This window comes from Dipodomys merriami, unplaced genomic scaffold, assembly GCF_024711535.1.
Source record: "Dipodomys merriami isolate MVZ:Mamm:240054 unplaced genomic scaffold, mDipMer1.0.p SCAF_11, whole genome shotgun sequence".
Classification (NCBI taxonomy): Eukaryota; Metazoa; Chordata; class Mammalia; order Rodentia; family Heteromyidae; genus Dipodomys; species Dipodomys merriami.
In genome coordinates this window covers 45,419,790-45,442,646 of record NW_027202382.1, presented here as the reverse complement: position 1 = coordinate 45,442,646, position 22,857 = coordinate 45,419,790, and the positions used below count along the sequence as shown (strand labels likewise).

Genomic DNA, 22,857 nt, shown 5'->3' with positions numbered 1-22,857 from the left:
GTGGAAGCGTTGGTTTCGTATGCTTTTGTTCTGCTTGTTTCTTTCTTTCTTTCTTTTTTCTGTGTGCAGGTGGGGTGCTCCCTGCAGCCCCTCCTCTTTCTAGGTAGAGGACATGCAACCCAGGGGTTGGCAAAGAAAGCAAGAAAGCCACTCTTGATAGAAGCACAGAACTGTGGTATTATGTGTGCTTTTCTTCCCCTGGAAGAAATGACTAGCAAATTGACCCTTGAGAATCTCTGACCTTTTTGGGTGTAAATGCCACACTGAGCGGGAGTGGGTTTTGTTTTAAGCCTTTCCCGTGGCTTTCAGATTTACAGGTCTCTATGCATTAGATGCACACCCACTTTGGCACCTCCATGTGAAGGAAGGCTTTTGTTTCCTGTAATTAGACATGACTGTGAACAATGTGCCTGTCTGGCAACCCCTGGTAGGGGGGTAAAGTAACTGGGTCTCTCAGTATGGCTAGAACAACTGGGAAGTCACACAGCCACTTGGGGGAAATTGCATGATTAAATACAGCAAATGCTCATAAGAACATATGCACATGTTCTGGAAGACATAGATGTTCATAATAGCATTGCTAATAAAAGTTTAAAAAAAAAAAGCTGACACCAATAGTACACACTTGTAATCCTAACTACTAAGATCTAAAGATCAAGATTTAAAGCCAACCCAAACAGAAAAGTCTGAGAGACTCTTACCTCCCATTAACTAGCAAAAAGCTGGAAGTAGAAATGTGGCTTAAGTGGTAGAGTGCCAGCTATGAGTAAAGAAAACTAAGCAAGTGTTGCAAGACCCTGAGTTTAAGCCCCAATACTGACACCTCCCCCTCCGAAAACAGAAAAAAGGCTGGAAACAACCTGTCTACTGCCAGGAGAGTAGATAAATGAAAGTAGCAGTGCGGGATCTGGACTTTGGCTATAGCACTCATACACTAGCATGGGTAAATGTCGGGCCTGCGTTTGAGGGAGCCACAAATGCATGGGATCTTTATAATATGCTGCCATTTAGGTCAGGTTCACAGACTCACAAGTTAAACTATACATGTGGACATAGACCGTGGCAGAAAGGGCAAGGTGTGATTATGGAGGAGAAGAGGGCACATCAGGGCAGCTGACAGTCTAGCTCTGGCTACACTGTCTTGTACAGCTAAATAGAAGCTCTGTTCCACGGTCACATGACCTCATGACCACATGGAGTTGTTGAGTAGGGCAGTGGCACTGGGTGCTGTCATTGCCGAAAGTTGTTCCCAAGTGACAGACCAGCTGGAGGAGACACATTGGATTCATCCTCTGTAACTTGTCTACATGCATGTATGAAATCTTCACTTTTTGTTGCTGTTGTTGGTCATGGGGCTTGAACTCTGGGCCTGGGTGCTGTCCCTCAGCTCTTCAGGTTAAGGTGAGCGCTCTACCACTTGAGCCACTTCTGGTTTTCTGGTGGTTAATTGGAGATAAGATTCTCACGGACTTTGCTGTCTGTGAGAATATTCATGTTTTTTGTCTTAATTTTAGTAGAAAATCTTTTTAAAAGAAGATTTGTAAATCCTCATTTTAATTTCCCAAAAGTCAGTGTCAGTAAGAGATTGCTGTGAGGGGAAGAGGGCTTTGGTCCCACCCCCTGCTCCAGCGATGGACATGTGCACGGAGGGGCAGGGCAAGCGAGGTTTTTATGTGTCTGGAGCTATTGGCAAGATTACCCTAAAAGCAGTGTTCATGCCTGGCGCCCCTCCCACACCATGGCCCCTAGTCAACCTCAGAGTAGTTGGAGGGCCTTGAACGTCGCCTGAGACTTCACTCCTGCTGGACTCAGTTTCCAGTTGAGAAGGTTGCTTGTCATCACAAGGAAGTTTTGTCTACTTGACGTGCCAGAGGCACCAGGGCTGGCTGTTATGGCTGTTGCGCATCCTGTGGAAGGTGTGTTGGTAGGCCTGCAGAGGGCCCGCTTAGCCCCGCAGCAGACCACGCTCAGTCTCTGCGGCAGAGCAGAGGTACATGAGACTACGTCACCCCGCGCCGCCCCCCCCCCCCCCCGGCTTCCAGCACCTGCCGCACAGTGAGTTGCCACAGCTGGTTCCAGGGTCACGATCCAGGCCAGCCCTGCCTGCCCTGGTTCCAGCATGATCATGATGGTGGGGTTGGGCATGTGACCAGTTCCTCAGTCCTACCACTTCCCACACACAGCTCCAGGCAGCTGACCCAAGGGAAGATGGGAAGTCAACTCAGCCGTTGTGTCTATAAAGATGTCTGACTGCTATAGCAGGCCCAAAAAACCATGCCTGCTGCCCAGCTTCCCCATTTGAGTCTGCTTCTTTCCCAGCCTTCAGTCTGCTTATACAGATGATCAAATCTCTAACATCCCCTCTGGCTTGGGAGCCTGCCCAGGAGGGTGTGCTTGTGAGGTTAGTTCAGAAGGGGTGGACAGTGGTAAGAGCAATGCAGAAGGAGCAGGCTATCCCCAGCAGGGAGCAGATGAACAGTGTGCTGACTCCAGGAGAGCAGGAAGGAAAGGGCATTTGTGAGGCTGTCTCTAATCAGGAGAGTGTACCAAACGTCTAGTCTAGTGCTGCAGAATAGCCCAAGCAAGATTATAGGCAGTTGGACAGTAAAAATTCAGTTTGATCAGCCTTGCTACCACCCAAACCATAGAGTTAGGTCAGCTTCCTGTACTGGGCAGCTCCGTATGCCAGCCACGTGCCAGACACGACGGCAGTTTCACATTGCTTCTTCATTTGGGTTGGCATTACATCCCAACCAACCCGCTGAAAGCTAGAATCACAAGTCGAGCCCAGAATAACCCGGTCTGGCCAGCCTGCATTAAACATACTCAAAGCAGTTACATTAGTCTCAGCCGGACACAGAATGAGGCAGAAAGCATATCTTCTCACTCGCTGCCCTGCGTCACAAAAATGACTCATACGGTGTGTGGCGGGTGTGAGAAGAGGCAAGGACTAAAGCCTCTACCACACTGCCACAGTCCCGTATCACCTCAGCCATTTCAGCCTTGTCTTCCCAAGACAAGCAAGTGAAGGTGTAAAGGGGGGCATGCTGGTGTTTCAGCTCAGTGGTCTGCAGTGCGCGTCTTTTTAGCCAGCAAGTGATGAGGCTGTTGGAGTGATTTGAAGTGGAAAGAAGGAAGTATAAACTGTCAGTGGTCCCTGCCTGCAGGTCTCTGTCCCTGGGTGGACAGCACAGGGGCAGGGGGGAGTAGAGAAGTGGGGAGGAGAAGGAGGAGGAGCAATGGGGGAGGAAGAGGAAGTGGTGGGCTGGAAGACTCCACCTGTTTACCTAGTCTGAATCCCAGGATGGCAGCCCCTCTAGGGCCATTCCTGTGCCCTGCCCACCTACCCTGGGAGCTGGGCCAGGCGAGGCTCAGGGGCACTGCTTCCTTTGTGTCTGTTTCCGCCTGCCTTTGGGGCCAGCACCCTGCTGCAGCACTCAGCTGTGGAGTAGCATTTGGCCTGGCTGCATGTGCGCTATTTTTAGCTTACATTAGTTACATGGTAGGGAAGGTCTTGTTGTTATACTTACACTCCTGCTTGTGATGTATTCTAATCAATGCCTTCCCCTCTGTCATTCCAACCACCCCTCCCCCCGCTTTCCCCTTCCCAGTTTCAACAGGTTTTTCTTTATTTTTTTAGTCGGTCGTGGGGCTTGAACTCTGGGCCTGGGCGCTGTCCCTCAGCTCTTCAGCTCAAGGCGAGCGCTCTACCACTTGAGCTACAGCGCCACTTCCGGTTTTCTGGTGGTTTATTGGAGATAGGAGTCTCACGGTCTCTCCTGCCCGGGCTGGCTTTGAACTGCGATCCTCAGATCTCAGCCTCCTGCGTAACTAGGATAACAGGCATGAGTCACCAGCGCCTGGCTGGAAATTTTTTTTTTTTAAAGCACTAAGTTGCTGGAAATTAGATGGGGAGCTTTTTAAAAATTATAGATACCTATTTTTTCTCTGGAAGAAGAAAGTGTTTTGTGTTTTCAGTTTCAGCTAAATCTTGAGTATTTTCTGTATACTTCTGCTAAAAGAAGCAGTGTTTTTTCTAGAGTGTGTTTCCGTTGATTGGTTTGAAAGAATATTTACTGAATCAGGTGCTGGTGGCTCACTCCTGTAATCCTAGCTACTCAGGAGGCTGAGATCTGAGGATCATGGTTCAAAGCCAGCCTCGGCAGGAAAGTCTGTGAGACTCTTCAATAAATTAGAAAAAAACAGAAATGGTACTGTAGCTCAAGTGGTAGAACTCTGGGCCTGGGCGCTGTTCCTCAGCTCTTCAGGTCAAGGTGGACATGGACAGTGAGGGGGAAACAGGCATGGACAATGAGGGAGTGGACATAGACAGGCGAGGGGAAGCAGGCCTGGACAGTGAGGCGCAAGTGGACATGGACAGCACAAGGCAGGCAGGCATGGACAACACAGAGGAAGCAGGTGTGCACAGCGCGGGGCTGTGTCCTGGGGAGCTCACTTTCTTGAGAGGCAGAGACACATAATTAGTCAGTTAATGAGACCGTTTTAGACAGGGCGCAGTGTGTGGTAAGTGGTGATGAGGAAGGCTGTCCGGTGAGTTTTAGGTGGCTTCAGGAGCATTGCTGAGATGCAGTGCCCACAGCTTAGAGTGCACTCGCTTATCAGTATGCACCAAGTGTTCTTTCAGGAGCTCACTGGTTTGTGCAGCTATCATCAGATTCAATCTTAAGCTTCTTTTGTTCCTAACCAGAAGACCCTGCTGCTCATTAGCAGTCCCTTTCTGACCGCTCTCCTTTCCCTGTTGTTTATGGCAGGGGCTGACTACTACACTTAGACTCTCCTGCCCGAGCGTGTCAGATCAGTGGAATGTGCCACGTGCGGTCTTCTGTGACTGGTTGCCATGCAGTAGTCATTCTTTTACATTGCCAAATAATGCTCCATTGTGAGGAAATACCACATTTTACTTACTGGTCATGGACATTTGAGTTGTCCCTACCTTCTGGTTTTTATGAATAGTGCTGTTGTGAATTGTCCTGTGGCATCATGCGGTCAGACTGTGACCAGCAGACATGACCCGGAGCAGTGTGTGAGGCCGCTGGCTTCTCCAGTCCTCAGCGGCGCCCTGAGAAGCAGTGCCTCCGTGTGATTCTGATTTATATTTCCCTAAGCATTACTGGCCATCCACCTATTGCAGATTTGGGGAAATGTCTATTTAAATTGTGCTCTTTGTCTATCATTTAGTTTTATGTAAGCTGTTGAGTTGGCAGTCCTAGGGTTTAAACTCAGGGCCTCATACTTGCTAGCCAGGTGATTTTTAACGTTTGCCTCCCAGTGGAATCAACTTCTTGCCCAGGGCTAGCCTTGGAATGTGAGCCTCCTACATACATCTATATCCCAGACTTTTTTAAAAAAATTAAGATGAGGTTTTCTAACTTTTTCCCCCAATTGGCCTCAAACTGAAATCCTCCCAATCTCCACCTTCCTAGTTTCTGGCATTACAGGGATAAGCCACCAAACCCAGCTTTTTAATTTTTTTTTTCACTGTGGTTCGGGGTACCAAATATGGGGCTTTGTGCATGTTGGGCAATCACATTATCACAGAGGTACACCCCCAGTGAATCCTTTTTATTTCTGCATGTAAGTCTTTTGCCAGGTGCATAATTTTCTTTTTTTTTTTTTTTCATTTTGCTCTCCTTACTTCCTTCCTAGGATGGTACTCTGCCACTTGAGCCATACCTCCAGCCCAGCTTTTTGTTGGTTATTTTGGAGATGGAGTCTCACAGACTTTTCTGTCTAGGCTCTATTTGAACTATGATCCTCCAGGATCTATAGAGCTAGGATTACAGGAATGAGACACTGGCAACCAGCTCAAATGCTTTCTGACATCCTACATGTTCTTTCCACATTCTCAGCTGTGTTGTTTGCCACACAGGAGTCGTTAATATTGATGGCATTCAACTTTAGTCTTGCAGCTTAGCATTTGTATCTAAAATTTATTCTTCCCTGGACACCCTGTAAGAACCCCACTGCAACATCAAATCAGACTCTTTACCTGGTCCTCACTCTAGGGAAGTCACTGCCTTTGTCCTGGCCTGGAGTGCTTTTTAAAACCCTGCAGTGGTTCTGGCTCTGCTGCTGGCTTCGGGGCCAGGCCTGTGACACTTGTAGGTTCTTTTTTTTTTTTTTTTTTGGTCGATCGTGGGACCTGAATTCAAGTCTAGCACTCTACCACTTGAGCCACAGTACCACTTCAGGCTTTTTCTGCTTATGTGGTACTGAAATGATCCCAGGGCCTCATGCATGCAAGGCAAACACTCTACCACTGAGCCACCTTCCCAGCCCCTTGTTGTACGTTCTTATACCTAAGAGTGAGAAAGCTGATTCAAAGGGGCTTCACTTCTCACATCCCATGCCTCTGCAATTCTGCTTGAATTTCTTTCTTAGAAAGTCTTCCCCTTGTTTCCCGCTCTTCCCTTCCCCTCCTATCTCCTCCCCTCCTTTTTCCTTCCCTTCCTTTCCCTTCTGATTGCATCAACATAGAAGTTCTAAAAAGGATACTTGGGCATTATTTTTAGATCCTTTTCCATATCCATTTTGACTTTTGTTAATGTCCATGGTTCTAAACCACCTAACCCTTATGGAGCAGCAGTGGGCAGGGATATTCAGTGTCCGTATTGCCTTCCCTTTGACTCCCTGAACAAGCAGAGAATGGAGGTCAGCTAGAGGACTCGGCTCAGGTCCACCACAGAAGCCACAGAAGCCATGGCTCTTCCCGTCCTCCTCTAACCATCAGCACTCTGTGTTTTCAGACTCGCAGCGTTCACACCTCTCCTCCTTCACCATGAAGCTGATGGACAAATTCCACTCTCCCAAAATCAAGAGAACGCCGTCCAAGAAGGGAAAGCCCACTGAGGGGTCGGTGAAGATTCCAGAGAAACCTGGGAATAAAGTAAGCTGCCCTTCTAGGTGTCCTTCTGGCCCCAGCCTGTGTCCAGTAGGGCATGTGGCACTGGCTCTGTGTCAGGGCACTCCCCGGGCCGTCGGTGGCCCTGTAGAATGGGAAGTGTCTGTCCTGCCAGTGGCTGAGACAGTTTTCCTTTTCTGGCTATGGCAGCCTCTGGGCACTGTGCTCCCACCCAGGGTGCAGCGTGCCACCCCAGAAGGCCCCATGCTGTCCTGGGACACACACACACACACACACACACACACACACACACACAGATGCCGCAGACAGCCTGAGCACCCAGCCCTGTGCTTCAGGGCTCATGCTCTGAAATGTAAACCCCTGGAGACCCAGCCAAAGATATGTGAGCCCTAGTAACCTCAGCAGGGCCAGCTGAGCCAGATGTTCTGAAACAGCTGTTGATTTTCATCAACCCCTACCTTCCACCTACACCGGCCATTTCAAGCTCTGTAGGAATCCAGGTTTCCTCTCTTCCAGGAGGCAAGAGACAGATTTCTACCAGAGGGCTACCCTGTCCCCTTGGATCTGGAGCAGCAGACAGTAGAATTTATGTCCACCAGTGCTGTGGCTTCCAGGTCTCAGAGGCAGAAGGTCAGTGTGACATTAAGAATGATGGGGTTTGCCTTGCCTTCCCCTGCAGGACCCTGGCCCGTGGTTTGGGGTGGAAAACACCTCCTGCCCTCACTGCGTCCTCACTGGGTGGCGACTGGGGCCCGGGCTGCTCAGCAGAGCCCTCATCTGCAGAGGGAGCTCAGTAGACACGGCAGCAGCTCGGGGCTTCTTTCTGGGGTGGGTCTGGTATGCTGTTTGGGTCCAGCGGGTACTGGGGTGGGTGAGTCTCACCCTGGCAGAAGCTGATCTTTCCTGGCGTTTAGAAGGGAAGGTTACCTTCTAAGCTACCCGTGCTCTTTTAGCCATCTGCAAACCTTGGGGAATGCAGAGGCCGGGAGCTACCGATGGGGCCTTTTCTGGTTTCGTGCTGAGTGCTTCTCATGTCCTCTTCCTTGGTAATCATTGCAGCCCTGACAAGTGAAAACCTGTCCTGCTGAAAAGGAAACCAAGCTGTAGAGACACCCGTCACACACAAAAGGAGTGAAGGCAAGATTCGAATACAGGCCATCCAATGTCATAATAGTGAATTCCTTTTTTTGGCAGTGCTAGGGATCAAAACCAGCACCTTGTGTGTAACTAGCAAGTGCTCTACCACGAGGGACATTCTCAACCATGTGTTTTTTAGACAGGTCTCAGTGGGTAGCCCAGGCTAGTCTGAACTGTCAGTCTTCCTGCCTCTACCTCCTGACCGCTGGGATTACACACATGCATCACTCTCAGCTGCTACATTTCTACTTTAAGAAATAAAGCCAAGGGCTGGGAAGGTGGCTTAGTGGTAGAGTACTTGCCTTGCATGCATGAGGCCCTGGGTTCGATTCCTCAGCACCACATAAGCAAAAAGAAAAAAGCTGGAAATGGTGCCGTGGCTCAAAGTGGTAGAACGCTAGCCTTGAGCTGAAGAGCTGAGGGACAGACAGCTCTGTCCCAGAGTTCAGGCCCCACAACCATACCCAAAAAAAAAAAAAAAGGAAAGCCAAGCTGGCACTGGTGGTTCATACCTGTAATCCTAGCTACTCAAGAAGCTGAGATCTAAGAATCATTAAGATCATGATTCAAAGTCAGCCCAGGCAGTAAAGTCCATGAGACTTTTATCTCTAGTTAACTATCAAAAAGCCAGAAGTAGAGCTGTGGCTCAAGTGATAGAGCACAAAAGCTAAGGTGGCTCACAGCTATTACCCTACCTACTCAGGAGGCTGGGATCTGAGAATCATAGTTCGGAGCCAGCCCTGGCAGACAGATCTTTGAGACTCTTGTCTCAAATGATATGTGAGCAAAACTGAGCTAGAGTGTGAGTCTCAAGTTCAAACCCCAGTACACACACACACACACACACACACACACACACACACACACACACACACACACACACACACACACACACACACACACACACACACACACACACACACACACACACACACACACACACACACACACACACATAGAGAAATAAGGGTTGTAAGTTCAAAAGTCTGGTTGAATGAGTTTTCAGGGCTGGAGGAATGGTTCAGTGGGCAGAGTTCTTGCCTAGCTAGTGTAAGTGCCCAGATTCAAATCTTAGTACTGCCTCCCACACACATACCCCCAAAAGCCCCCACATTGCTGCCTATGTGTTAGCAGAAGGGACCTGAAGGGCAGAAGGCTCCTTCTGTGTTTGCCAGAGACCTAATTCCAGGTAGAGGAAGCTCGGCGAGGCCTGTGCCTCAGCTTTGTGATGCTTAGCAGACCATGCAGCTGCGTTCCTGGTGCCCTGAGAGCGAAAGCCACTCTCCCCCCGGCAGGCACTTCAAGCTAACATGCTTTATTAAGCTGTTCAGCCACTCAGTCCTTGAATTTCTTTCTTTTTTTTTTTTTTTTTGTCTGTGTATGGTCCTGGGGCTTGAACTCAAGGCCTGGGTACTGTCCATTAGCTTTTTTTGCACTCTGCCACTTGAGCCACAGCTCCACTACTGGCCTTTTGGTGGTTAATTAGAAATAAGAGTCTCACAGACTTTGCTGCCTGGATTAGCTTCACACTGCAAGTTTTAGATCTCACGCTCCTGAGTAGCTAAGATTACAGGCAGGAGCCACCGGTGCCTGGTTTTCAGTCCTTGAATTTTTTTCTTCATGGTAAATGCTATTTTTATTAAAGGAAACTGTAGACCAAAATAGATACAAAGCTCCTCAACAAAATTATAATACAAACCAGGTGCTGGTGGCTCACACCTGTAATCCTAGCTACTCAGGAGGCTGAGATCTGAGGATCGCGGTTCAAAGCCAGCCTGGGCAGGAAAGTCCGTGAGACTCCAGTAAACCACTAAAAAACTGGAAGTGGCGCTGTGGCTCAAGTGGTAGAGCGCTCGCCTTGAGCTGAAGAGCACAGGGTTCAAGCCCAGAGTTCAAGCCCCATGACCGACCAAAAAAAAAAATTATAATACATAAAATTCAACAATACATTAAAAAGGTTGTATATCAAGATTATGCAGAATTAATACCTCATATGCAAAACCTTAGCACTGGCAATAAAACACATAACACGTCTAGATCAATAGAATAGAAAATATGAAGTACAATATCTTTTTTGTGACTATACGTTAGTGGTACAAGAAGGGAGTTCATTGTGACATTTCCATATATGTATACAGTTTATTCCAAACAAACTCACTCGTTACTGTCTCTTTCCCAACTACAAGCTTCTATCAGTCCTTGATTTATTTTTTCTTTTTGTGCTAGTCCTAGGGCTTGAACTCAGAGCCTGAGCATGGTCCCTAAGCTTCTATTGTTCAAGGCTAATGATCTACCACTTGAGCCACAGTGCCATTTTTGGGCTTTTCCTGAGTAGTTTATTGGAGATAAGTCTCACAGACTTTCCTGTCCAGGCTGGTTTCAAACCATAATATTTAGATCTCAGCTTGCTGTGTAGCAAGGATTACAGGAGTGACCCACCAGCTCCCAGCCAGTCTTACAATATTTTTTTTTTTGGTCAGTTGTGGGGCTTGAACTATGGGCCTGGGCGCTGTCCCAGAGCTCTTCAGCTCAAGGCAAGGGATCTACCACCTGAGCCACAGTGCCACTTCTTTCCCAGCGAGTTTTTGAATTTCTGACCTTGCTTTCTTTATTACTGCTAGAGGAGACACTGGAGGAAACGTTGAGAAAGCAGCGTTCACTTATTGAGCTGTGGCCGGGCACTGGTGGCTCACGCCTGTAATCCTAGCTACTCAGGAGGCTGAGATCTGAGGATCGCGGTTCAAAGCCAGCCCAGGCAGGAGAGACCGTGAGACTCCTATCTCCAATAAACCACCAGAAAACCAGAAGTGGCGCTGTAGCTCAAGTGGTAGAGCGCTCGCCTTGAGCTGAAGAGCTGAGGGACAGCGCCCAGGCCCAGAGTTCAAGCCCCTCACAGCCGACCAAAACAAAAAAGAAAAAAGAAAAAAAAGAAATCACTTATTGAGCTGTGTACAAACCCCAGGGGGATTTGGCAGTGTCTGGACCGGGTGTTTGGTCCTCATCATAGCAGTGTTGAAGCCGGTACAATACAAATGGTCAGGGCAAAGCTGTTGCATGTGCAGGTCCCCAGAGCTGAAGTGCTGGGAGCCTGCCTCAGAGCAGGGATGGATGGGAGGGGCTGTGCCGCTCATGTCAGTGCTGTTCCCGAGTCGCTTGCCACTTACAGAGGTTATGGGGCCTTCTTGTCTCACCCCAGGCGGCAGGCCTGCCGCCCCTGCCAGAAGCACAGAAAGCACTGGTGGACAGAAGTTGGCTCAGAGGCACTGCCACCTGCCGAGGATTCCCTCTGCCCAAGCCCCTGTCCTGTGTTCTCACCCATGCTGCTGTACCTGCGTGGGGCAGGCCTTGTTCCTATCTCCAGTGTGCGCTCATGGAAGCTGTGGCCCAAGTTCACCTTAAGATCTTTTTCCCCACTGCACTCTACTGTCTTTGCAGCTTGGTTTCACTGAGCCGTGCCAGTGGTCTCTTCTGTCTTCGTAGCTGAATTTGTAAACTCTTATAGCCTATAAGATTGAAAATGCTGAACAAACCTGGCAATGAGCCGTGGAGTGTTCAAAAGTGGCAAAGAAAAGGTTGCCGTGAACCCTGACCTGAAGCTGACATCCCCACGCAGGCTATGCTAGCGCAGTTAGCACTGTCTAGAAATGGCCCTGGGAGGGTGAGGTCCTCAGCCTGAGGGTGTTTCCACAGCCACTGGATCCTGGAGCTCTTAAGTGGACTATGAAGGGGTCCACTTTCAGCTCCCCGACTTAGAGTGAAATATAATACGCAGGATAGCTGGGCGCCGGTGGCTCACACCTGTCATCCTCGCTACTCTGGAGGCTGAGATCTGCGGATCATGGTTCAATGTCAGCCCGGGCAAGAAAGTGCGTGAGACTCTTATCTCCAATAAACCACTAAAAACCAGAAGTGGTGCTATGGCTCATGTGGTAGAGCGTTTGCCTGGAGCTGAAGAGCTGAGGGACAGTACCCAGGCCACGAGTTCAAGCCCCACCAAAAAAAAAAAGGAGGAAGAGGATGCTGGCAAGAAGGCCTGTGGTGGCAGGGCTGTGGGTGCTCACTGTACCTCAGCTCTCTGGACTGGGCTCTGACAGGCCGGAGCCACCTGCTGCTGCTCAGCAGCAGAAAGGGCTGTGTGGCATTGCCTTTAATCCATCCCATGGGGCCGGTGTCTCTTACACTGATTTTGATTTCCTCTCCCCTAGCTTAGGCCATATCTGCGTCTGGTGCTTTGCCATCCTAGCAGGGAGTGAGGGCCAGGACTGCAGGTGGGATAAGGAGCGACGGTGCCCGCTGGACTCTGACTGCTCTGCTGCAGGGGCTGCAGCCTCAGAGCCAAGCTGCTGTCTCCCACCACCAGGCAGGAGAACAGTTCTGCTCCTTGCCCGCCCAGGTCTTGATTTGCTTACTAAGCCAGCACCTCAGGGGGCAGGGGAAGGGGGAGACCTATTTCTAAGTCTGTTAGGACTGTCTGTCTGTTCACACGTAGGGTCGTGGATCTTGCTGTGCTGCCTAGACTGTCTCCAAACTGCTGGGTGCCTCCTGCCTCCTCCTCCTGAGTAGCTGGGACTGCAGGTGTGCATCACCATGCCTAGATCTTCCAGTACTTTTTTTTTTTTTTTTTTTGGTCGGTCGTGGGGCTTGAACTCTGGGCCTGGGCACTGTCCCTCAGCTCTTCAGCTCAAGGCGAGCACTCCACCGCTTGAGCTATACAGCACCACTTCCGGTTTTCTGGTGGTTTATTGCAGATAGGAGTCTCACGGTCTCTCCTGCCCCAGCTGGCTTTGAACTGCGATCCTCAGATCTCAGCCTCCTGAGTAGCTAGGATTACAGGCATGAGCCACCAGCTCCCAGCAGTACATTTTTTTTTTTCACAGTAAGATAGTTTCTCAGTGGTAGCCCAGGGCTGGCCTCAAACTCATCTTCCTCCTGCCTCTGCCTCCCAGCCTTTTTTTTTTTAAGTTATAGAAATTGAACTTGGGGCCTTGCACTTGCTAGGCTAGTGCTCTACCACTTGAGTCACACGCTCAGCCCTTTTTGCTTTAGTTACTTTTTGGATAGGTTCTTGCATTTTTGCCCAGACAGGCCTGGACCATAATCCTCCCAAGTAGTTGGAACCACCACACCCACCCCAGCCCAGCCCTGTAGGGGTTTGATGGATTTCCCTGTGCACTGTTCATCTCCCCAGGCTCCAGAATCCTGCAGACCATGTCTAGATACCATTCTGTCACTCCGCTGTGTGGCCTTTAGATGAAACAGCACAGATGGGAGACCCGGCTCTGCAGAGTAGTAAAGTGCCCCAAAGAGGCAGCTGTGGCCTGGCAGCCACGGCGTGGTCCTCTCCTTCCCTTCCAGACTTTCACATCCTTTGTCTCCATGCCTCAGTATTAGCAGGTTTATAATCTCCAGTGCTGGTTCTGGGTCTATCAAATGTTACCAGTGACTTCACACCCTCGTTCGGTCCTTGGCTTTGATTTCTGTGGGTACACATAGCAGATGCATTAACCCCTTTCCTGACAAGGAGCCAGAAGCCCATGTTTCCGGAGCTCAGCCATGGGCCTCCGCTCTAGGCCGTCCCTGGGACTGAGAGCCTGGTGGAGCTGCCAGGCTTGTGGGAACCCAGGACAGGCAGGGCATGCAGGTGGAGAGCGCCACTCTGAGGTTATGTGTCTGGACAGCGATAGCAAAGCCAAAGCACCACATCCCCAGGCCTAGCTAGTGCTGGTCCAGGCGTGTCATTGTACCCCCTTCTAACCACTGAACTAGCTAGCAGCTGAAGGGCCAGGGATCGCACAGCACCAAGCACATGGAATTTGCTGGAGAGCTCACAGAGGCCAGCTGACTGCTGAGTGCTGGTTCCTACAATGGAGCCCAGGGCTGCCTGGCTCCTTCAAGTTGGTTTGATCTTTCTGCAATGACAGGAAAAGCCTCTTTCTGCTCTGAAGTGCGTACCCCACCCAGGCCTCCCAACCCTAGTTCACACCTTGCAACCCCTTTCTCACTTGAATATGTTGAGACATGTTTTCTTAAGATGTTTCTTGTTCCCTTGCCAAAGTGCCTTCCAGCACTTTCTGATATATCAAGATGGCAGTGTCCCAGTCCTCTGCCTGTCGGCCTGGCTCTGCCTACCTGGCTCCTCCAGCCTGGTCAGGCCATGGTAAAGCCGAGCACCGTTGTCCAGGCAGTGAGGGAACCAGCATTAGAGCGAAGGGCTGGGGTCCCCGAGGCCTGGAGAACACCATCAGGGATTACCCGCAGAATCCACACTCGGGACCTCTGGAAATTCTCTGACTGTTGATCCAGCCATTTATAGACTTTCTTCAGATATTCCTATGAAATAAATGCCTCTGCTTCTAAATTTTTTTGGATTCAAAATGGCATTCCCATCATTTTAGAAGAGGTAGTATTCTAACTAACAACTACTTTTTTATACTATTTCTGCCTCTTTTGTTGTTTTGGGTCATGGGGGTTGAACTTGGGGCTTAAGCACTGTCCCTGGGCTCTTTTTGCTTAAGGCTAGCACTCTACCACTTGAGCCATAGCACCACTTCTGGTTTTCTGGTAGTTATTTGGAGATAAGAGTCTCACGGACTTTCCTGCCCGGGCTGGCTTTAAACCGTGATCCTCAGATTTCAGCCTCCTGAGTAGCTAAGAACACAGGCTTGAGCTACCAGTGCCTGGATATTTCTGCCTCTTGTTTGCATATTTATCAACCCCTGCTCACCACCTTGCCCTCAGTGGCCATTGCCCCACTCCCGAGCCTTGGGGCACAGCCGGCTCCCTCCTCACAGTTTCTTATTCCACTATTCTCACATAGATTGTCTGGGTTTTTTGGTTTTTTGCCAGTTCTGGGTCTTAAACTCAGGGCCTAGGCACTGTCCCTGAGCTTCTTTTGCTCCAGGCTAGTGTTCTGCCACTTGAGCCACAGCACCATTTCCAGCTTTTTCTGTGTATGTGGTACTGAGGAATTGAACCCAGGGTTTCATGCCTACTAGGCAAGCACTCTACCACTAAGCCACCTTCCCAGCCCCTTCTCACATAGATTGTCTACTTAAGTTCTCACTCCACTTCCCTCCCCCTGCTCATGCCAGCTTTGACCTGGGGAGTGCTGATGTCGGGGCCTTCAGAAGGCAAGCTTGGAGAAGAGGAACGACGGGGTGTTGTGTGGTTCAAGATCTGGGGTGGAGGGAGAGCTGTGGGAAGCCCAGGGCCATGTCATTGCTTTTCTTCCTAGATGGCTCTTGTCACTGCGTCACGGGCCCCCTTCCCCATCACCTACCTGAGCTTCCCGCCCTTCTCAGCTCGGGGTGGGGGTCCTTCAGGAGAAGCGTCTCATTTCACTGAGGGCTGCAGGCCGGCTTCACAGTGTGGAGATCTGTGGAGGAGCCTGAAGGGTGTGTTTGGGGCCCTTTTGCCCCCTCAACCAGTCTCAGATTCCCTTGGGTCTTTGGAAGAAAGCCTGGGATTTCTGGATTTTGATTTACTGGACAGACAGGTGCCATGGATATGGCCCTGGCTTCCTCACACCATCAGGGAGCCGTGTCACCACACTCATTATTATTATGAGATAAGTGTGGCATCCAGTGTGGCTGGTAGGACAGAGGGGAAAGGATTTTCAGGACCTCGGGTGTGAGAGGGAAATTCAGGACTTACTGGCTGCCCTTTCTAGTCCAGCCCCTCTCTCTCTAGGTCTGGCGTCTGTCTCCTTTCCTTAGGAAAACAGTCTGGCTTGGCTTCTGCAGCCAGAACCTTTGCTGTTTGCAGCAATTTCAAACTAGTTGATGGGAAATTTCACTTTCTCATAATAGTTCCCTTTAATCTCTCTCCTCCCTCCTTATGCTTAACATTTCCTTTCAGAACCTGAGCTGGCTGGAAGAGAAAGAGAAGGAAGTTGTCAGTGCCTTGCGCTACTTTAAGACAATTGTGGACAAAATGGCTATTGATAAGAAGGTACTGGAGATGCTTCCAGGGTCCGCCAGCAAGGTGCTGGAGGCCATCTTACCCTTGGTGCAGACCGACCCCCGGATCCAGCACAGGTGAGTTGCCCCGCAGTGCTCAGCGGGGGCAGCAGTGGAAGGAAGGCTGAGGAGCCTGGGTTTGGGCACTACAAGTACAGGTTTCCAGGAACGGTGGAGGCTGTCCTGCTCGCCAGCTCTACCTGGCCGCTTCCCAGCCTTGAGATCACTGCTCCTCCTGAGGCCTTGACTCAGGCTGGTCTCTACCATCCCAGGAGATGGGGCCGTGTTGGAGTCTGTGCTCACTTCTTTGTGTGAACTCACAGGCAGCAGTCACATAGATTTGGAGTTCATTTCTCTCCTGTGCCTTCAGTCCCCTAACATACCTAACCACTGCTTCTTATGGCATCCAGTACTAGCACAAATCCTCACCAGCTTAGGCAATCGGCCAGAAGAGGCAGAGAAGAATCCCGTTAGAGCATGGAGTATGGGAGCACCTGCCTGTGCCAGGCCAGGCCCTGCCAGGCCAGGCCCTCCCAGGCAGTGTGGGAGCTGCAGTCAGACTTTGCCCCAGGAAGCTTTTGTTGACTACTGAGGCTTTGATTGCTAGACTGCATTTTCTCTTAAAGATCAGCACGAGAACCTTGCCTGGATTCATTGTTAAATATAAAAGGAAAAGCGGTTTTAAGTGCCATCTCATAGCCTGACTGAGGAGCTTAGGGTTTGGGTTTGGGGTTTTGTCCGTGGTACCTATTCGGGATCAGTGCATCTTTCTTCACTTTCTCCATCTGGCTTTGTGTTCACCTAGCCCTGTGAGGCTGAGCTCTTACAAGCAGCTTTCAGAACTTGGCAATGAAGTTCACAACTTTCTTCTTCTGAGACATAGAGTAATTGGTGTCTTTGTTTCCAAGAAGCTCTCTGCTGGGGAGACTTTGACCCTGGAGTTTTTATTGACACCCGCCCTCCCGCCCCCCGAGATTGTGGTCTTTTGGCTAGAAGCTCCCTGGCGCTGTTGGTATGGCTTGGTCTGCTGCTGCCCGCACTGGTGCTGTCTCTAGTTTTATTCCATGCCTGGCTCCTAGGCAGCCCTGGTGCCTGTCTTCTTTAGAGAAAGAGCCTTATGTTGACATTAACCACGGTCAAATGTGTGGATGATGATGCTATCCCTCTGTTCTCATGAGATGATCCCACTACGAAAGAGTTCAAATCCAGTTGGAAACTTGTGGCTCACCATCAGGTAACAAGTGCTGACAGTGGTAGAGTACAAGCTCTGTTGGAATTGAAGCGGAAGGCTGAGAGAGTGGTAGTCCCAGCTACCTGGCACAGGCATGCTGGAAGCCAGTCTATGGGCGAGGCAAGATTGGTTGTGGGGAGGAGAGTCAGAGAAGGAAGGACCTGTGGCCCAGGTCAGTGTATGTCCTGAGGCTGGGGAGCCAGGGAAACAAGACAGGGCCTTGACCTGCTACCTACCAGCACAGAAGCCTCTGGGAAAGTGCGTGGAGTTGCTTTCGCTAATCCCAACACAGTGGTTGCCACTAGGGTTTCTTCCTGGAGTGGGGGCTGGAAGCTCTGCCCAAGAGGGTGCAGGCATGTACCTACCTGTTCATGCAGCCACAGAGAAGGGGTAATTGAAAAAGGTTATTTAGTGCCCTTATCTCCTTCCAGGAAGAGCTAAGGCTAAAGGCAAGTGCCAGGGCACAGCCAGGTGATCTTGGGCTAATCCCACGTAAAGGATTTGCCTTTTGGAATTGTCCCAAAGCCGATGAGTGAAAGAACGTCCTCAGATGTTTCTGTTCTTTCCACTGTCTCTTCCTCCATCAGTGCAGCATGAGTGGGAAGGGGCTTTCCTGCCCCTTTGCAGCTGCCTTCTAGCAAGCAGGTCCCTGGCCACCTTGCCTGAGTTCCAAGGACACAGCTAGTCTGTACTGAGTGAGCAGCCAACTTGGGCTGTAGCAGGAATGCAGTTTTCTCCTGTGAGAGCCACTGTCTGCGCATTAGCGGCAGATGGCTTTGGTTCAAGAAGAATGGGCCAGTGCTGGGTCTTAGTACATGTCCCCAGTGACCTTTGTCCCTCCTAGTCAGCCCCTAGCCACCGGAAGACTTGGCGTCAAGGCTCGTGGTGGGAAGGGTGCTGTGGGGAGTGGTTGTTTCAGAACTCCAAGCAAATGGCAGCCTAGATGCTGGAGAAATGAAGTGTGAAATTACTGCCTTCATCCAACAGGGCGGTGCCTCGGTGTGCACCCCCTGCAGGCCAGGATAGAAGGCTTTGGCTGCATTCATGCTGCATACATGCTCCACATGGCTGTGGAGCCCCCTTCCGACGGGAAGGCCCAGAGCCCATCCTCCGCACCTGTCTCTCCATGGTCTCTTAGCTGATTCCCCGGCCCTCCCCGTCCTCAGGAACTGGGGGCTTGCTTTCCTTCCTCCAACTCCTCTCACTCTTCCTCTGCTATAATGCATAAGTCTGAAGTGGAAAAAAAAACTTTCAAAATTCTTAAAGAAAATTATTTTCAGTATTTGACATGTAGAACATGTAAACATTGTGTATTTTGACTACTACTCTACAGAGTACTGAGGGTGGCTTCTTGGCATCATAGTGAGGCTGGAAGCACACACACACACACACACATACACACACACACACACACACACACACACACACACACCCTCAGGCCACACACACACACACACACACACACCCCTCAGGCCATCCCGGCCCACCTCAAATCTGACTCATTATTCTTGAAAGTCTTTCCTGCTGTGGCCCTCAGGCTGCTCAGCCATCATTACAGGGCTGAGGACTGCGAGCTCAGTGTGGGGAGGCGTCTCTGACAAAGTGCCATCTCTTCTGAACTCATGGCTGCTCCATTCCGGGGTCCCACTCACTAAAACCTCACAAACCTATTGGCTCCTGTGATCTGTCCACAGTAACTTTCAATCTCATTTAAAACAAGAAGCACGCAGCTCTGGCTCAGACCAGTGGCTGGCAGCTTGAAGGAGGGAAGACTGAGTGCTTTGTAGGCAATCTTTATAGATTCTTACATGTAGGGGTGTGAAGCCAGAAGAAACTACTGTGATGGGATTTTTATGTTATATATGGGAAATGAATTTTTTTTTTAAACCAGTTGTAGGGTTTGAACTCAGGGGCTGGGCTCTGTCCCTGAGCTCTTTTGCTAAAGGCTAGCACTCTACCACAGTGCCACTTCCGATTTTTGAGTAGTTAATTGGAGATGAGAGTCTCATGGGGACCTTTCTGCGCAGGCTGGCTTTGAGCTGTGATCCTCAGATCTTAGCCTCCTCAGTAGCTAGGATTACAGACGTGAGCCACCAGCACCCAGCTGAAATAAACGTTTTCACAGGTTAGAATATAAAGTTCCACAAAATCTTTGCTGGAGCTCAAAAGGCCAGGAGAGATTAGCTGAGTGTGGTAGTGCTCGTTGTAATCCCAGCACTCTCTCAAGAAAGAGAGAGACATGGATTTTTACCAAATGAAGAGAGAAAGAGGGACACTGTAGCCACTGACAGACTGGTCCTTTGCTACATAGGTAGGTTTCTGAAGTGACTGTCCTGCTTTCGATTTGTTTGTAACATGTCTTTACAAACCCTTCTTTTCATTCCAGCTCAGCCCTCTCCTCCTGCTATAGCCGGGTGTACCAAAGTCTTGCCAACCTCATCCGTTGGTCTGACCAGGTGATGCTTGAAGGGGTGAACTCAGAGGATAAGGAGACAGTGACAACGGTGAAGGGCGTCATCAAGGCCGTGCTGGACGGAGTGAAGGTACTGCGCGGGCTCCAGACCACCAATCGCTCATAAACCTTCTGGTAGCCAAAGTTCGGACCTGCCTAGCCCACGACTCCTCCATCCACAAATCCCTCCATCACCACTGGGGCTGAGCACACTTACAGCTAGACAAAGGCACAATGGAGGCGGGTTTTGTGTTGGCATTCAGCAGAACTAATATATCACTGCTGCCTTTTCATGTTGCAGACATGTTGAGAATCTCCATAGCAAAGCATGATTGAGATGACCTAGGAATGAAAGCATCTATGGGCTTGATTTCCCTCATGCTGTCTGGGTATTTGCTATCCAGGGAAGTCGGAAATGGCCTGCGAGGACATTAGTAATCATAGTTGAGGTAGAAGCAAAGGCCTTAGTGGAGCTGGGCCTGGGGGACAAGCCCTAATGAGAAAATGAGCCCCAGTGTTTGAGGAGCAAGACAGGTAGAGCAGGGACAGAGTGAGGGTCAGTCAGGGCTGGGCATGGTGGGCAGGAAGGGCAGGGAACCTGCTTTAGGTGGGGCTGTGCCATGCAATGGAAAGAGTGACCACTACTACTTGCTGTCTGTGGACTGGAGCCATTTGCTTAGCTTCTCTTTACTTTAGTTAATAATCCATAAAGAGTTAGCCTGGGCTGGGAATGTGGCTTAGTGGTAGAATGCTTGCCTAGCATGCATGAAGCCCTGGGTTCAATTCCTCAGTACCACCTACACAAAGGCAGAGGTGGCGCTGTGGCTCAAGTGGTAAAGTGCTAGCCTTGAGCTAACGAAGCTCGGACCATTCCCAGGCCCTGAGTTCAAGCCCCAGGACTGGCCAAAAAAAAGTTAGCCTAACAGTACTGTGCATTGCAGGGCTACTGGAAGGATTAAATTAGTTAATATATGCACTGCTTTTAGAACAATGCCAGATACATACTGAGCACTCAGGCATTACTGGCTATTAAGTATGCAGTGCTCAGTGCTTGCCTTGAAATGTGGCTGGGCCCTCTTCCTTTCTAGATTTTTCCAAACAAAATTATAGCTAAGACCTCTGCACTGAGGCACAAAAGGTTCCTTCCCAACTCACCAGGCTCCAGATTCCTGGAAACTGCCCCCTTGCGTGCCACTCCCCAGAGCTCTGGGGAGCAGGACTAGGACCCCAAAGGCTTAAACCACAGAGAGAAGGCTATGGAGCATTGCTTACATGACATGTCTCTCCCAGATGGACTCTTAGCTAAAGTCCCCACAGCTCCCCATCTCCAGTACCCTTTAGACCAAGGTCCTATTGTCTCTTCACCCCAGAGAATGGTCAAGTTCTGTTGTCGGCTTTTGGCAGGGAGACTAAAAGGCATAACCAGACACTGCTGTGCTGAATCCAGGCTATCACATCATGCTGTTGCATCCCCCACGGTCGCTCATGTCCGTGTGGCCTGCATGGCATCCTCCACAGTTACTTGTGTCCACGTGGTCTGTGTGGCATCCCCCAGGGTTGCTCATGTCCGCATGGTCTGTGTGTTGCAGCGTAACGCAATTCAGCCAGCTGGCCCTGCTGTTCCTGACTGCTTCTAGAAATGCTATTGTTGGAAATGATTTTTCAGGTGACATTGTTGTGTTTCCTCCCACCAAATCCATTCTGATGAGGTGTTCAGAACAAGTTAGAACAACTAGAGCGGAAGAAAGCGAGTTTCCACACAGCCTTGTGGCACAGCCAAGTGGAATGTCTCTGTGAAATCATTAAAGCACCATTGTATCGGTGAAAGGCCTGTCTGAGAGAAAAATTTATGATTTTTTCAGTGATCAGAGAATGCAGAAAAAGAGACAGAGTATCTATGGAATTTGAAATTGTCAGCATCTAAGAAAATAATTTTCCACAAGTATCTTACAAATATTTTAGCCAGGACAAAGATACTGTAGGTCAGAGGCTCTAAAAATTTAGTTTTGTCTCATTTATTTAAGAAGCACTTAACAAGAACCTTCTGTGTGCCCCGGTCATGGCCCTGGCCTGAGGGAGTTCACAGCTAACTGCAGGGGAGGAAGGACCATAAACAAAAGTTCACAATTGTGTAAGACGATGCCACAGGGAGAGAGAGCGCGTGGGGAGAGCGCGCACGCGCTCCAGGCTCCAGCGGAGGCACACAGCCTGCTGCTTGCAGGGTGGTCGGGCCTCCTTCCTGAGACGCAGGCCAGGGCCTGCAGGGCGGCAGGCATGGACCTGTGCTGCTGGAGCCCGGAAGGCTGTGAAGAGGGTCCCTGTTGGCATTGTTATTTATGTCTGTGCTAATGACAGCGAGCACTCACCGGGCTGCCGGACCCTGTGAGCCGGTTACTCACTCACCCTCGCTAAGGATCCTCTGCTCACACCTCCTGCTGTCCCAGCCAGGCCCACTCCCTAAAAGCCTGTGTCCTGGGGTGTGAGCTGTAGGGCTGGGCGGGGTACCACTGATGTGGTCACCCCACTTGGAGGAGGAATGCTGGCACGTTCCTCAGTTCTGACTCACCATCTTTCAAGTGGCTACTTCAGTTGAACGGAATTTTTTTTTGAGGGGGGGAGGGAACTTTACAAAAATGTTTTAAAAGCAGCTTACTTTGTTCTTGTTCCTGAATGAGTAATAGCATTTGTCAGTTAAACCCTCGCATAAATACCGCTTGCTAGCTATGTGGCCTTGGACCAGCTATTTCTCTAGGGTTCCTATAGTTCCTTAAATACTTGCCCTGAAGGTGTGAAGACAGGCTAGGCTGATGGACACCCAGCGAGTGCTGGGCGCTGTGGAACGCCTGCTCCCCTGCCAGTCCTGGTCGGCAACTGTGGCTCCATTCCAGGTGAGCTTAGAAATGTGAGCCCTTCCAGCCTTCCCACTCCAGCATTGCTGTCCTCTGACCTCAGGCAGGCTGCTCTCCACCCGCCTTGCACTCAGCTTGGCCTGGCCTAAGCCTTCAAGAAAGAATGAGGGTTGGGGGGAGGGAGAGAGGAAGACAGAAGGAAGCAGGAGAAAGAGAGAGGGAGAAAGAGGGAAGGAAGGGAGGCAGGCAGGAAGGGCTTTCTTACACTGTAAGGAATGTTTTCTGACCATCGGTTAGGATTAAGTCTGAAATGAAAATAGTAAACACAAAATGAAAGTAGTAGTGGC

At 50.1% G+C, this 22,857-nt stretch overlaps 1 protein-coding gene across 5 annotated transcripts in view; it reads left to right on the top strand.

Annotated features, from left to right (window-relative positions):
* Positions 1 to 22,857, top strand: part of Rapgef1 (Rap guanine nucleotide exchange factor 1) — a 121,268-nt gene that overhangs the window by 54,749 nt on the left and 43,662 nt on the right. For 3 of the 5 annotated variants that reach the window (XM_070014879.1, XM_070014882.1, XM_070014881.1), the window contains exons 2-5: positions 6,768 to 6,907; positions 7,400 to 7,513; positions 15,878 to 16,056; positions 19,596 to 19,752. In XM_070014879.1, the coding sequence (XP_069870980.1) occupies positions 6,768 to 6,907; positions 7,400 to 7,513; positions 15,878 to 16,056; positions 19,596 to 19,752 (590 nt within the window). The remainder of the gene's footprint in view (positions 1 to 6,767; positions 6,908 to 7,399; positions 7,514 to 15,877; positions 16,057 to 19,595; positions 19,753 to 22,857) is intronic. The other 2 variants (XM_070014880.1, XM_070014883.1) reach the window with 1 other exon arrangement.